The following is a 15985-nucleotide window of genomic DNA, read 5'->3' on the forward strand; positions in this document are numbered from 1 at the left end:
AAGTGGGTGTGAAAGAGGTGATTATTTCATACGTCTAATAGCAGTGGAGAGAAGCTGTTCTTGAATAGAAACATAGAAAATAGGTGCAGGAGTAGGCCATTCGGCCCTTCGAGCCTGCACCGCCATTTATTATGATCATGGCTGATCATCCAACTCAGAACCCCACCCCAGCCTTCCCTCCATACCCCCTGACCCCCATAGCCACAAGGGCCATATCTAACTCCCTCTTAAATATAGCCAGTGAACTGGCCTCAACAGTTTCCTGTGGCAGAGAATTCCACAGATTCACCACTCTCTGTGTGAAGAAGTTTTTCCTAATCTCGGTCCTAAAAGGCTTCCCCTCTATCCTCAAACGGTGGCCCCTCGTTCTTGACTTCCCCAACATCGGGAACAATCTTCCTGCATCTAGCCTGTCCAATCCCTTTAGCATCTTATACGTTTCAATCAGATCCCCCCTCAATCTTCTAAATTCCAACGAGTACAAGCCCAGTTCATATGAAAGTCCTGCCATCCCAGGAATCAATCTGGTGAACCTTCTTTGTACTCCCTCTATGGCAAAGATGTCTTTCATCAGATTAGGGGACCAAAACTGCACACAATACTCCAGGTGTGGTCTCACCAAGGCCTTGTACAACTGCAGTAGTACCTCCCTGCTCCTGTACTCGAATCCTCTCGCTATAAATGCCAGCATACCATTCGCCTTTTTCACCGCCTGCTGTACCTGCATGCCCACTTTCAATGACTGGTGTATAATGACACCCAGGTCTCGTTGCACCTCCCCTTTTCCTAATCGGCTACCATTCAGATAATAATCTGTTTTCCTATTTTTGCCACCAAAGTGGATAACTTCACATTTATCCACATTAAATTGCATCTGCCATGAATTGGCCCACTCACCCAACCTATCCAAGTCACCCTGCATCCTCTTAGCATCCTCCTCACTGCTAACACTACCACCCAGCTTCGTGTCATCCGCAAACTTGGAGATACTGCATTTAATTCCCTCATCCAAGTCATTAATATATATTGTAAACAACTGGGGTCCCAGCACTGAGCCTTGCGGTACCCCACTAGTCACCGCCTGCCATTCTGAAAAGGTCCCGTTTATTCCCACTCTTTGCTTCCTGTCTGCTAACCAATTCTCCACCCACACCAATACCTTACCCCCAATACCGTGTGCTTTAAGTTTGCACACTAATCTCCTGTGTGGGACCTTGTCAAAAGCCTTTTGAAAATCCAAATATACCACATCCACTGGTTCTCCCCTATCCACTCTACTAGTTACATCCTCAAAAAATTCTATGAGATTCGTCAGACATGATTTTCCTTCACAAATCCATGCTGACTTTGTCCGATGGTTTCACCGCTTTCCAAATGTGCTGTTATCACATCCTTGATAACTGACTCCAGCAGTTTCCCCACCACCGACGTTAGGCTAACCGGTCTATAATTCCCCGGTTTCTCTCTCCCTCCTTTTTTAAAAAGTGGGGTTACATTAGCCACCCTCCAATCCTCAGGAACTAGCCCAGAATCTAACGAGTTTTGAAAAATTATCACTAATGCATCCACTATTTCTTGGGCTACTTCCTTAAGCACTCTAGGATGCAGACCATCTGGCCCTGGGGATTTATCTGCCTTCAATCCCTTCAATTTACCTAACACCACTTCCCTACTAACATGTATTTCGCTCAGTTCCTCCATCTCACTGGACCCTCTGTCCCTTACTATTTCTGGAAGATTATTTATGTCCTCCTTAGTGAAGACAGAACCAAAGTAATTATTCAATTGGTCTGCCATGTCCTTGCTCCCCATAATCAATTCACCTGTTTCTGTCTGCAGGGGACCTACATTTGTCTTTACCAGTCTTTTCCTTTTTACATATCTATAAAAGCTTTTACAGTCCGTTTTTACGTTCCCTGCCAGTTTTCTCTCATAATCTTTTTTCCCCTTCCTAATTAAGCCCTTTGTCCTCCTCTGCTGAACTCTGAATTTCTCCCAGTCCTCAGGTGAGCCACTTTCTCTGGCTAATTTGTATGTTTCTTCTTTGGAATTGATACTATCCCTAATTTCTCTTGTCAGCCACGGGTGCACTACCTTCCTTGATTTATCCTTTTGCCAAACTGGGATGAACAATTGTTGTAGTTCATCCATGCAACCTTTAAATGCTTGCCATTGCATATCCACCATCAATCCTTTAAGTGTCATTTGCCAGTCTATCTTAGCTAATTCACGTCTCATACCTTCAAAGTTACCCCTCTTTAAGTTCAGAACCTTTGTTTCTGAATTAACTATGTCACTCTCCATCTTAATGAAGAATTCCACCATATTATGGTCACTCTTACCCAAGGGGCCTCTCACGACAAGATCGCTAATTAACCCTTCCTCATTGCTCAAAACCCAGTCCAGAATAGCCTGCTCTCCAGTTGGTTCCTCGACATGTTGGTTCAAAAAACCATCCCGCATACATTCCAAGAAATCCTCTTCCTCAGCACCTTTACCAATTTGGTTCACCCAATCTACATGTAGATTGAAGTCATCCATTATAACTGCTGTTCCTTTATTGCACACATTTCTAATTTCCTGTTTAATACCATCTCCGACCTCACTACTACTGTTAGGTGGCCTGTACACAACTCCCACCAGCGTCTTCTGCCCCTTAGTGTTACGCAGCTCTACCCATATCGATTCCACATCTTCCCGGTTTATGTCCTTCCTTTCTATTGCGTTAATCTCTTCTTTAACCAAGAGATTAACGCAATAGAAAGGAAGGACAATGCCACCCCACCTCCCCTTCCTTCATGTCTATCCCTCCTGAATATTGAATATCCTGAATCTGAAAGTCTGGGCTTTCAAAGCTGCTGTATCTTCTCCTGGAAGGTAAAACAGCGAGAAAGGAATGGCCAGGGTGACAGGCATCCTTCATGAATCTACAAACATTTGTGAAGCAATGTGTTGTAAAAGGACTGGTTGGAAGGAAGTGATGAATCTTTCTTGGACTGGGCGGTATTTACCACTCTCTGCAGCTTCTTTTAGTCAAGTCAAGAGCAAAGCAATTGTCATAACAGGCATTCCTGAGTTGAGAAACCACCTGTTGTGGCAACTTAGCAAAAGAAGAGCAGGTCACACGTAGTGACTGGGCCCTAGGCTGCCAGTCTTGCGGTTTCAATACCCAGACATTTTTTTGACAGTCACTGCTGTCAAGTGAACTTTTTTCATTATCAGACCATTTAAAAACAGTTCAAATAGATTTAAGAACATTTAAGAGAAGCTAGCAAAATAAAACAAAAAATTACACAAGCATTTCTCCTCTCTAATGAAGGAAATTACACAAATCACCTACCTGCACTTGTATCAGGATGAACAACCATATTCGATTGAATGGGCTTACATGACTTATGCTGGCCCTACCTGGCATAAAACCGAGGGACCATGTGACAAGTGCCGAGCCCAGTGGCAGAATAGGAGTGAGTGTCAACATCAGACCTCCTGCTCATCTCTAACTACCACATTGCAAGTACAGCTCCATGAGTCAAAAACAAGCTGACCAAGAGGGAAACCACCATAATTCTCTCCAGAACCACTGGCTACAGAGTACCTTTAGTCATAGAATCATACAGCATGGAAACAGGCCATTCAGCCCATCTGCAATCCAATAAAAGAACAATACTTACTTTTTACACTTTTCACAGCTGTACATGTTATCGCCTGGAAAAACAGAAGAATTTTACAAAAGGATATAAATATCAATGTGCAGCACCACAGAAGCAAAGCTTAAATAAAAGATAAAAAGATTTCTACCCATTTGAGCATATTCTGCTGCCAAGAACTGCTGCAGTTTCAAAACATACAATTGCTGACTAACATATTAATATCAAACAGTCCTATAGAAAGCTGATAGTCCCATTCTTCAGACATCTTGATGGCTCAGCAGCAGGGCCCCATTTCCCACACTCTCCTTAAACTCAGCAGGTGCCTGCACTTCACAAGGTCATTAGAGGATTTTGCTATACAATTGTACACCACCTACAAAGAGTGAATTAAAAATGTGTTTATGTATTAATTATTAGATAAAGTAATACCTAATAGTCCAGAATATCATCCAATCCTGCATCACTGAAGTTATGAAGATGCCAAACTATCTGAGTGTTACTGTAACATACAAAACTACGCACAGCTGATCTTAGCCATAAGGCTGAGAAGGGTGGAACCACAGCATAGCGTTTGGCACGACGCTATTACATCTCATGGTGACTGAGTTCAGAGTTCAGAATTCCAGCATAGAAAACATACAGCACAATACAGGCTCTTTGGCACACAAAGCTGTGCTGAACATGTCCCTACCTTAGAACTACCTAGGATTACCCATAGCCCTCTATTTTTCTAAGCTCAATGTAGCCATCCAGGAGTCTCTTAAAAGACCCTATCGTTTCCGACGTCACCACCACCGCCGGCAGCCCATTCCACACACACCACTCTCTGCGTAAAAAACTTACATCTCCTCTGTACCAACTTCCAACCACCTTAAAACTATGCCCTATCGTGCTAGCCATTTCAGCCCAGGGGAAAAGCCTCTGACTATCCACATGATCAATGCCTCTCATTATCTTGAAGACCTCTATCAGGACACCTCTCATCCTCCGTTGCTCCAAGGAGAAAAGGCCGAGTTCACTCAACCAATTCTCATAAGACATGCTCCCCAACCCAGGCAACATCCTTGTAAATCTCTTCTGCACCCTTTCTATGGTTTCCACGTCCTTCCCGTAGTGAACTGAGCACAGTACTCCAAGTGGGGTCTGACCAGAGTCCTATATAGCTGCAACATTACCTCTTGGCTCTTAAACTCAATCCCATGATTGATGAAGGCCAGTGCACCGTATGCCTTCTTAACCACAGAGTCAACCCCAAGATCCCTCTGATCCTCCACACTGCCAAGAGTCTTATCATTAATGCTATATTCTGCCATCATCTCCTCTGTAAGGAGTCTCTGTCCATCCTCCCTATAGGAAGCACGGGTTTTCCTTGAGTGCTCTGGTTTCCTCCCACAGTCCAAAGACTTGCTGGTTAGGTTAATTGGTCATTGTAAAATGTCCTGTGATTAGGTTAGGGTTAAATTGGGGTTGCTGGGGCAACGTGACCTGGAGTGGAAGAGCCTATTTCACACTGTATCTCTAAATATAAAACTATGCTCCTTCCATTCCCAAGGCATCTTTGCTGGAATCTATTTTAGTGGGTATCTGTGTTATGTTCCCAAAAGCCTAGCCTTGACTTCAAAGGTTGACAAGACTGATGGATCCTTACAAGGTCAGAGTCAGAGTACTCTCTTAAGCTAATATACGTGAAAACAATGTAGAATCACAGAGCACAAAAAGCATGGTGTATATGGAATGACTTGCCAGAATAAGTGGTTGCAGGAGGTACATGAGTATCCTTTAAGTGCTGGATGGGCACGAGGAGGAGTGGGACTGAGAGCATTGAGCACTAAAGCTACAGAAACAGACCCTTTAGCCCAACTAGTCCATGTGAAGTTGAATTCTGCCCAGTTCCATCGACCCACACCAGAACTTATCCAAACTTCTCTTAACTGTTGCAATTGAACCTGCATCTACCACTTTCGTTGGCAGCTCGTTCCACACTTTCACCATCCTGAGTGAAGAAGTTCCCCCTCAGATACCCCTTAGATATTTCACCTTTCACTCTTAACCTATGACCTCCAGTACTAATTTATAACATGCCTAAATTACAAATGGGATCAGTATAGATGACAAACTGATGCGTCAACATTTAGGTTTATGTAGCCACAATATGACATATGTACCAGTGCATATAACACAAGACAAACATGCAGATGTGACAGTTTATATATTTGTAACAGGTGATGTTTGTAATGTGCATAAACACTGCTGCTAACATTGTTGATTCAGGAAATAGCCTAAAAATTAAAATAAGAGCAATTTAGTCTTTTATATGAGTTATTAGAGCCCTCCATCACCACCCTATCTTTGTTTCCCCCAATGTTAAAATAGCTTAGTTTTTCCACAAGGTTCCTACTCACCTTTAAGCTCATCTCTAGCGAAAAATGCAGCCAGGCAATCCTGCAAGGACACAACAGGACCCCAGAACCAACTAGTAAAACAAAATATATCAAACACAGAAATATTATTGATTTGGAAAGGCTAACATTACTTTTCTCTGACCACTTGAACTGCCAAAGGTATAACAAAATTAAAGTTTGCTGTGTACCTCTTAATGTATTCCATGACATATGCAATCCAACCTTGTGGCGCGTAGGCCTCACCACATGACCCTGCTTTCACCAACGACATCTGGTGACTTGAGGAATGAAGCCTGGCCAAGTCTTCCTTACCCGGGATAGGCAGGGAGAGATCTTGAAATGTCTCCAAGGTGGTGGACACCTATGGACAAATGCACAGGCAAAAGCAATATAGATAAATACATAAGTTAATAATGTAATTACTGATTAAGAGAAAATACAAGTTAAAATGATAGCATGTTAGCAATAATGCAAGATCACAAGACATAGGAGCAGAATTAGGCCATTCGGCCCATTGGGTCAGCTCTGACATTCTATCATGGCTTATTTTCCATTTCAACCCCATTTTTTATTTTAGAGATATAGCACAGTAACTAGTCCATAAGCCTGCATCGCCTAATTACACTCGTGACTGATTAACCTATTCACCCGTACGTCCTTGGAACACGGCAGAAAACCGGAGCACCCGGCGAAAATCCATGCTGTCCTGCGGAGAACATACACACTCCTGACAGACAATAGCCCAAAATGAACCTACGCTGCTTGTGCAGTAATTCAAGTTCAGGTTTGTTGAATTGTCATTTACCCGTACATGGATATAGCCAAACAAAACACTGCTCCTCCAGGGTCAAGGTGCAGAACACATTACCAACAGCACACAGCACGTTGCACATATGGTTACAATTTCACAAAGAGGGAAAATAAGTAATATAGCACAAGTCCCTATGTGGCATGACTAGATTGATGGCAAGTTGTTCTGGTCTAGCTTGTTCTTCCACTAGGCAAACACTGGAGGACAGCACTGAGCAAACACTGGAGAGCAACACCACCTTGGCGTCTCCTCCCCTGGGCAACTGCCACAGGGACACCGCAGCCTCGGCCTGGGCCTAGCCCTCACTACAACTGAGACAACACAGCTCCCTGCCATTGGTCATGCCAATGAACCAGTGAACTAGACTTGCAGTATTCTTCTTCTTCGGTTGTCCATCGAAATCCGATGACGACATCCACTCCTTTAACGGTGAGATCTTTGATGACCATATAGTCCTATCCTGGACCCACAGGCTCTATTGCAGGTGGGACATATGTACGTGGTAGTGGTGGCAACCTTGGCTGCATTTCTCCTGGCTCTCTTCTGCTGTCTTCTGGTTGTTCTTTCCATCTCCAGAATACGAACCCCATCCCTACACAGCTGACGCCAACTGGTACGGTCAGCAGCAACATCCTCCAGGTCCTCGGGTCTAATCTTGCACTTCCTTAAAGCATTCTTCATCTGATCCTTATAGCGCTTCTTCAGCCTTTCAGCTGAGCGTCGACCATGATGTAGCTGACCGTATAACACACTGCGGGGTAGCCGACATGGGAGCATCCTTATCACGTGCCCCAGCCACTGCGGCTGACGCTGGGTGATCATGGCTTCAATACTCCTGCGGTTGATCTTTACAAGTATTTCAGTGTGAGGCACCAGGTCACGCCTGGTAATTCCCAGGATGCGCTGGAGGCAGCTTATGTGGAAGTGCTGCAAGGACTTGATGAGACGGCTGTAGGTTAGCCAAGCTTCACAGCTATAACGGAGGCTGGTGACACAGATCACTTGAGGCAGCCGATGCCTGTTTAATGGGCTCTGGATGTCGTTGTCAATGCCGCTATCCTCAGAGAGAATGCTCCCCAGATATTTGAAAGATAGCACTACTGACAGCTTTTCATCACCAACAGTGAAGGCAGGTAGAGTGGGTGGGACACTGGTACTCCATTGGCAAACCACTTCTGTCTTGGTGGTATTGACAGTCAGCCCCATCCTGCTGTACACTGTCATCGCCACAGTAAGGACAGTTTGAAGATCCTCCGGAGTATGGGCCACAAGAGCACAGTCGTCTGCATGCTGCAGCTCCAGGACCCGCTCTCTACGGAGTTTGGTGGTTGCGCAGAGCCTCCTGATGTCAAAGATGTTGCCATCTAATCTGACGTCCACTGCCACACCACTGCTGTCTTCAGTCTCATTGTGAAGAAGCTTGGTAACACACAAGAGAAAGATGTTAAAGAGCACTGGTGCCAGCTCACACCCCTGCCTCACCCCTGTGCGTAAAAGGAAGGGCTTGGATTCTTGTCCTCCTATGGTCACTCGAGCAGTTATCCCATCGTGGAACTGGCGGAGGATGTTAACAAACTTATTGGGACAGCCAAACCTGAGGAGGACGTTCCATAAGAGCTCACTTTGCACAGTGTTGACTGCTTTGGAGAGGTTGACAAAGGCCATAAACAGGTCTGTTGAGACAAGGCTAAGGGAGCACACCTTGACAGAAAAGCAATGCACAATAGGCAGGCCTTAACAGACCAAGGACCCGGCAGCCTCCTGCAGCCAAGATGTGGGACTGGTTGTCCTGGGACCACCCTTGCCACCTGGATTTACCTCATCATGGTGAAGATAGTGCTACAGGGGATGGCGCACCCCCTGTAGCACTTTAAAAACTTCCTTGCGCAGGTCTCCACCTCTGACCGCGGTGAACAATATCTGGACCTTACATATGGTTGAAGTCTGACAGCGATGGGGCGTCTGGCAACGGAAGCAGGTACGAATGTACTGGGAGCTCCTAGTCAGAACCCTGCACGGCAGCGGCACAAGGTATTTGGTCGCTAGCAGCTGGGACTGAGTGAGTATTCTACGATACCAATGTCCAACAGAATTTTGTGATCACAATAAAAATGTCCAAGGTTATCACTGCAACTTCTCAGCACAATGGTATGCAACAAGTACAGGTGACAAAACAACAACAGTAGGCAATAAGTCTAGTTCCATTGTTATCGAGTTATTGCTGATGGAATAGTCCTGCAGTACTTGATTTTATTAGTATCCAGCAGTGACTTGCGATCATAAAAAAGACTTGCAAGATGAACAAAAGCACCTTTGATTAGACCTTGAGTGGCCGCTGCATCTGAGCGCACCGCCCTTACTAGTGGTTGCGCAACACTATTACAGCCAAGGGCATCAGAGTTCAGATCTGGCATCTTCTGTAAGGAGTTTCTACGTTCTTCCCATGAACACATGGGTTTCCACTGGGTATTCTGGTTTGCCCCCACAGTCCGAAGACAAACTGGTCAGTAGGTTAACTGGTCATTGTTAATTACTCTTTGATGAGGCTAGGGTTAAACAGGTGAATTGCTGGGCCGGTAGGGTCTGTTCTGCGCTGTATCTCTAAATAAATAAATAGTCAAGAACCTATCAAACTCCACTTTAAATATACCCCATGACAGCTGTCTGTGGCAAAGAATTCCCACCCTCTGGCTAAAGATATTCCTCCACATCTGTTCGACAGAGACGTCCTTCTATTCTGAGGCTGAGTCCTCTGGTTCTAAACTCCCCACCTATAGGAAACATCCTCACTATGTCTACTCTGTCTAGGCCCTTCAGTATTTGGTGGGTTTCAATGATATCTCCCTCATTCTTCTAAACTTTGCGAGTACAGGCCCAGAGCCATCAAATACCACTCATAAGTTAACCTTTCATTCCCGGGATCATTCTCATGAACCTCCTCTGGACCCTCTCCAATGCCAGCAATATGGCTCAAAGGGGAGAGTTACTGTACTTTTAGGGGACAATCTAAATTACAGGGAGAAGAAAGGATGAGGGTAACTGAGACATTGACAACTTAACTTGCTAAATACTAATGCAAAGGGGAACTGCTGATGGATAGCATTCATACTCTGTTATCAAGTTGGTAATTCCAGGGTTTTTACAAGGGCTGGTTTTTCCCTACACACAATATACAGCTCCTTCTGCATTTAATACTCATAGAAGTACGACACAAAAACATGCCCTTTGGCCCATCTAGTCCATGCCAAAACCATTTAAACTGCCTACTCCCATCAACCTGCACCAGGACCATAGCTCTCCATACCCCTATTATCCATGAACCTATTCAAACTTTGCTTAAACAATGAAATTGAGCTTGCATGCACCACTTATGCTGGCAGCTCATTCCACACTCTCACGACCCTCTGAGCGAACAAATTACCAAAAATACATGGACCTTTAGCCGGTCGGTGGCGTAGTGGCATCAGCGCTGGACTTCGGAGCGAAGGCTCCCGAGTTCGAACCCAGCCAACTCCCCAGGCACGCTTTCCAACTGTGCTGGGTTGAGCGTCGAGCTAGCAACTCGACCTCATAAAAAAGAAATTGCCTGCTACAGAAACATCAACAGCAAAAGCTGATGGCCGATGCTCTCTCGTGAGTTTAAAAGGCAATTTCCTTTTTTTTTTACATGAACCTTGGGTTTAAAAAAGATCTAACGAACAGTAAAGTTCAAAGTAAAATTTCTTAAATACATGTCACCACCTTGAGTTTCTTTTTTTTGGGCATACTTAGCAGATCTATAGAACAGTAACTGTAAATTATAAACATCAGGAACTATTAACTGTAAACAAACTGTGCAAATGCAAATATAAATAAACAGCAATAAATAATGAGCATGAAATAATAATACAAATTAAATGAGTGTGGTTATCCCCTTTTGTTCAAGAGCCTGATGGTTGAGAGCTAGTAACTGCTCTCGAACCTGGTGGTGCAAGTCCAGAGGCTCTTGTGCCTTCTACCTGATGGCAGCAGCGAACAAAGAGCATTGCCTGGGTGGTGAGGATCTTTGATGATGGATGCTGCTTTTCTACAGCAATGTTTCATGTAGATGTGCTCAATGGTTGGGAGGGTTTTATCTGCAATGTATTGAGCTGAATCCACTACCTTTTGTAGGAGTTTCCGCTCCAAGACATTGGTGCTCCCATACCAGGCCGTAATGCTGTCAGTCAGCACACTTTCCACCACACATCTACAGAAATTTTCCAAGGTTTTCAATGACATACTGAATCTCTGCAGACTTCTGAGGAAGTTGAAGCGCTTTTGTGCTTTCTTCACAATAATATTTATATGATGGGCCCAGGACAGGTCCTCTGAGATAGTGACACCCAGGAATTCGAAGTTACTGACCCTCTCCACCTCCAATCCTCCAATGGTAACTGGCTAATGGACCTTTGGTTTCCTTGGTCTTGTTGACATTGAGTGAGAGGGTGTTATTGCAGCACTCAGTGAAGTTCTCAATCTCCCTCCTTTGATTCAGCCCACAACAAACTTATATCTAGTGTTGGAGCTGACCTTAGCAACACAGTCACAGGTGTAAAATGAGTAAAGCAAGGGGCTAAGTACAAATCCCTGAGGTGCACCTGTGCTGATGGAAATTGGAGAGGAGATGTTGTTGCCATTCGAGACTGACTGGGGTCTACAAGTGACAAAATCCAGGATCCAATTTCACAAGGGGGTATTGAGGCCCGGGTCTTGGAATTTACTGGTTAGCTTAGAGGGGATGACGGTGTTAAATGCTGAGCTGTAATCGATAAAGATTCTGATGTATGCGCCTTTACTGTCCAGATGTTCCAGGGTTGTGTGAAAGCCAATGAGATAACATCTGCTGTAGTGCAAGTGCTTCAGTAGGTGAATTGGAGCGGATCAAAGTTGCCATCCAGACAGAAGTTGGTACGTTACAACACCAGCCTCTCAAAACACTTCATCACTGTGGAAGCAAGTGCCACTGGACGATAGTCATTTAGACAGGTTACCATGCTCTTCTTGAGCACCAATATGATTGAAGCCAGCTTGAAGCAGGTGGGTACCACGTACTGCTGGAGCGAGAGGTTGAAGATATCCATGAATACACCAGACAGTTGGTCCGCACAACTCTTAAGTACTTGGCCAAGTATTCCATGCAGTATGTAAAATAATTACCAATAAAATTACCCTGGGGATTCTTTTTTCTGCAGCAAGCAAAAGAATGATTAGCTTGAGCAATCAATCACTTTAGTGTGACAAGCAATGCCAGTATCAGTGTCAAACAATTCTAGAGTCAAAGAATCCCAGGGGCCACTGACTTGTATAACCAAAGAAAAAATGGCTCGAGTCACTCAGCACTTTAGTTGCAAGGGTGTTGCAAGGGTGCATCAAAAAATCAAATTTACAAAAGTTAGCGAAAAGAAAACTGGCAATATTTTTAAATAGTTATCTACCAGACAACACCAAATAGCTTCATACTTTGTACAGTGTGAACTCCTAGCACCCCCGATCTCTCTCACACTGAGAGCGAAGAGTCCCACCTATTAAGCAACAGGACATACTATCTTTAATTACCCACAAAGTTAACTTAAGACTACACATGAGCTAAAATATGATGCACCCCACTATGTAGTTCCAAGCATATTACAAAATAAACAGAAGTATCTACCTTAAATACAGTACACAAAGAACATATACAGTGGCATGCAAAAATTTGGGCACCCCGGTCAAAATTTCTGTTACTATGAATAGCTAAGCGAGTAAAAGATGAACTAATTCCCAAAAGGCATAAAGTTAAAGATGACACATTTCTTTAATACTTTAAGCAAGAAAACTTTTTATTTCCATCTTTTACAGTTTCAAAATAACAAAAAAGGAAAAGGGCCCGAAGCAAAAGTTTGGGCAACCTGCATTGCACTACTTAGTACTGCCCCTTTGGCAAGTATCACAGCTTGTAAATGCCTTTTGTAGCCAGCTCAGAGTCTTTCAATTCTTGTTTTGGGGATTTTCACCCATTCTTCCTTGCAAAAGGCTTCTAGTTCTGTGAGATTCTTGGGCCATATTGCATGCACTGCTCTTTTGAGGTCTATCCACAGATTCTCAATGACGTTTAGGTCGGGGGACTGTGAGGGCCATGGCAAAACCTTCAGCTTGCGCCTCTTGAGGTAGTCCATTGTGGATTTTGAGGTGTGTTTAGGTTCATTATCCTGTTGTAGAAGCCATTCTCTTTTCATCTTCGGCTTTTTTTTACAGATGGTGTGATGTTTGCTTCCAGAATTTGCTGGTATTTAATTGAATTCATTCTTCCCTCTACTAGTAAATGTTCCCTGTGCCACTGGCTGCAACACAAGCCCAAAGCATGATCGATCCACCTCCGTACTTAACAGTTGGATAGGGGTTCTTTTCATGAAATTCTGCACCCTTTTTTCTCCAAACATACCTTTGCTCATTGCGGCCAAAAAGTTATATTCAAAAGGTTCAAAGGAACATCTAAACAGCCTGATGCATTTTGGAAACAAGTCCTCTGGACTGATGAAGTTAAAATAGCTCGGTTTAGAACTCATTATGAGAATATACTGGGGAAGACGTATGAAGTGCGTACACTCAACGCAATGACAGCAGAATGATGAGGCGATGTGTGTGTGTGTGTGTGTGTGTGTATGTGTGTGTGTGTGTATAAGGAGTGTGCTTACCGAGTGCTCTCAGTCACATACTCTCATAGAAACCAGCATTTCTGCTGAGTCCATGCCTGCTTGGAAACCTGCACCCTGCACAAAAGAACTATTTACATAATGCATCAAATCCCTCAAGGTACCTAATCCCACAGTGCATTATTATATGCCTTGCACAGATGTCCTTGGATCACACTAACAGGATATCTTCAGCCTAAGTTTACAATTACTGCCGTAGAGTTAAAATACATCAATCATCATTCTCATCATGAAAGAAATGATCAGTCATAAATAGTAGACAAAGGTCACTTGCAATTTTGAGAATCAAAGCGGTTTGGCCGAGCATAAACCAGATTAATCTTTGCACTCGGATTTCCTCTGTCCCAGCCAGCTATTTAGATATTAACTCTGCCTGGCCAAGTACAAAAAATGATTTAGTGAAATAAATTAAAATGAATCTTATTTAAAATTAATGTTAACAAAACAGATGCAATTGCTTTTTCTATTAACACATCAAAAGAGGATAACCACAAGCAATTGACACTTCCATACTTCTATAGAATAAAGGCTTCTATAGAATAAATATATTTACTGTGCAGGGAATTAAAGATTGCAAGAACAAAGACACCCCCTATTATTTCTTACAGCTGTCCGGAGATTAAATGACTAATTTTAAATCAAGCACCCCTATAGTAGGGGTGGCTGCCATAAACAATTCATACTGAGATCAAAATAGCTGTAAGCTGTAAAAATACTTTTAATTCCATATTAAATAAGTAACTTATTTATTTAGAGTTGATATTCAAAATTAAAGATGTATGACAAGAGCTAAACAAATTAATGGTCAGGTTAGTTCAGTTCAGAATCACTGACGTCATGAAATCTGTCATTATGTTGCAGCAGTACAGTGCAATATAATGCATAATATACACTATAAAATGCAATAATATATAAATAAATAGTACAAAAATAGCGAGGCAGTGTTAATAGATTCATGGACCATTCAGAAATCTGACGGAGGAGGGAACGAGGCTATTCTAAAACACTGAGTGTCGATCTTCAGACTTGCGTACCTCCTTCCTGAATGTTAGCAATGAGAAGGCACATCCTGGTTGGTGGGGGTCCTTAATAAAGGGGTACTTTTTGAGGCATTGACTTTTAAAGATGTTTTAATATCCTATCGAGTTTTGGTACTCTTGAAACGCAGGGAAAGCAGGTAGCAATTAAGCCCTTGATTGTTCTGCCACTTAAAGCTGATCTGTATCCGGACATCATTCAGTCACCTTTTGATCTACAGCATATTCATTGATAGTACTGTGCAATAAGTATTTATTCACCTCAATGCTGAACATCTTAATTGAACTCCAGCACTCCTAATCTTTTGATGAAGAAAAGAATTCAAAACATCCACTACTCAACTGCACAAATAAGGCTCCATAATTTAATCCTAAAATAGCTTGGATTTAATTTAATGTTCTTCCCCTGTTTTCTGGATTTCCCCATCAGTAGATGTATTTTTGTAACTCTTGCTCTGCATGAGACCATCAGACATAGGAGCAGAATTAAGCCATTTGGCCACTGGATCTGCTCTGCCATTCTATTATGGCTGATTTACTATCCCTCTCAACCCCATTCTCCTGCCTTCTCCCCATAACTTTCGACACCCTCACTAATCAAGAACTTATCAACCTCTGCTTTAAATATACCCAATGGTTTGGCCTCCGTAGCCATCCTTGGCAATGAATTCCACAGATTTACCACCCTCTGGCTAAAGAAATCCCTCCTCATCTCTGCTCTAAAGGGTTGCCCGTCTATTCTGAGGCTGTGCCCTCTGGTCCTAGACTCTTCCACTATTGGAAACATCCTCTCCATGTTCACTTCATCCAAGCCTTTCAATATTCAATAGGTTTCAATGAGATCATCTTTTTACACTAACAGTGGCGACTGGACTACACCGAGCTCAACGGAATTGAAGGCAATTTTTATGTAACCTAAAAGCATTTAACCCTTTAAGATCTTGCACTAATTCTGAAGAATCTGTACTATATCACCTCTAAGGCCAATGCATTGTGTTGTCTAAAAACTGACAACAATTGGAAGAGTGTCAAGGCCATAAAGTGGATGCAGATGAAATCCACCGCAAAGATATTAGGATTGAGAAACCTTAGTTAGCAGAAATTCTCATTAGCAAAAGCTCATCAATAGAGTTATTGAGTTGAACAGCATAGATACAGGCCATATAGCCTAACTTGCCCACTGCAACCAGTAAACACCCTGCCATATTAAATCCATCTCTCAGCACTTCATTAACAACTCTCTACACCTCAGCAATCTAAGTGTTTATCTGCATACTTCTTAAATGCTCTACTTCAACCACTTTCTCAAGGAGTGCATTCCATGTACTTGTCACTCTCTGGGAGAAGGTGTCCCTGACATATTTACCCAAAA

At 43.2% G+C, this 15985-nt stretch overlaps 1 protein-coding gene across 6 annotated transcripts in view; it reads right to left on the reverse strand.

Annotated features, from left to right (window-relative positions):
- usp33 (ubiquitin specific peptidase 33) overlaps window positions 1-15985 on the reverse strand; it is a 156905-nt gene that overhangs the window by 75384 nt on the left and 65536 nt on the right. For all 6 annotated transcript variants that reach the window (XM_063064734.1, XM_063064733.1, XM_063064732.1 and 3 more), the window contains exons 14-16: window positions 6241-6413; window positions 6053-6123; window positions 3672-3705 (exon numbers count right to left, since the gene is read on the reverse strand). In XM_063064734.1, coding sequence (XP_062920804.1) covers window positions 3672-3705; window positions 6053-6123; window positions 6241-6413 — 278 coding nt within the window. The remainder of the gene's footprint in view (window positions 1-3671; window positions 3706-6052; window positions 6124-6240; window positions 6414-15985) is intronic.

The sequence above is a fragment of the Mobula hypostoma genome, chromosome 12, assembly GCF_963921235.1.
Source record: "Mobula hypostoma chromosome 12, sMobHyp1.1, whole genome shotgun sequence".
Taxonomy (NCBI): Eukaryota; Metazoa; Chordata; class Chondrichthyes; order Myliobatiformes; family Myliobatidae; genus Mobula; species Mobula hypostoma.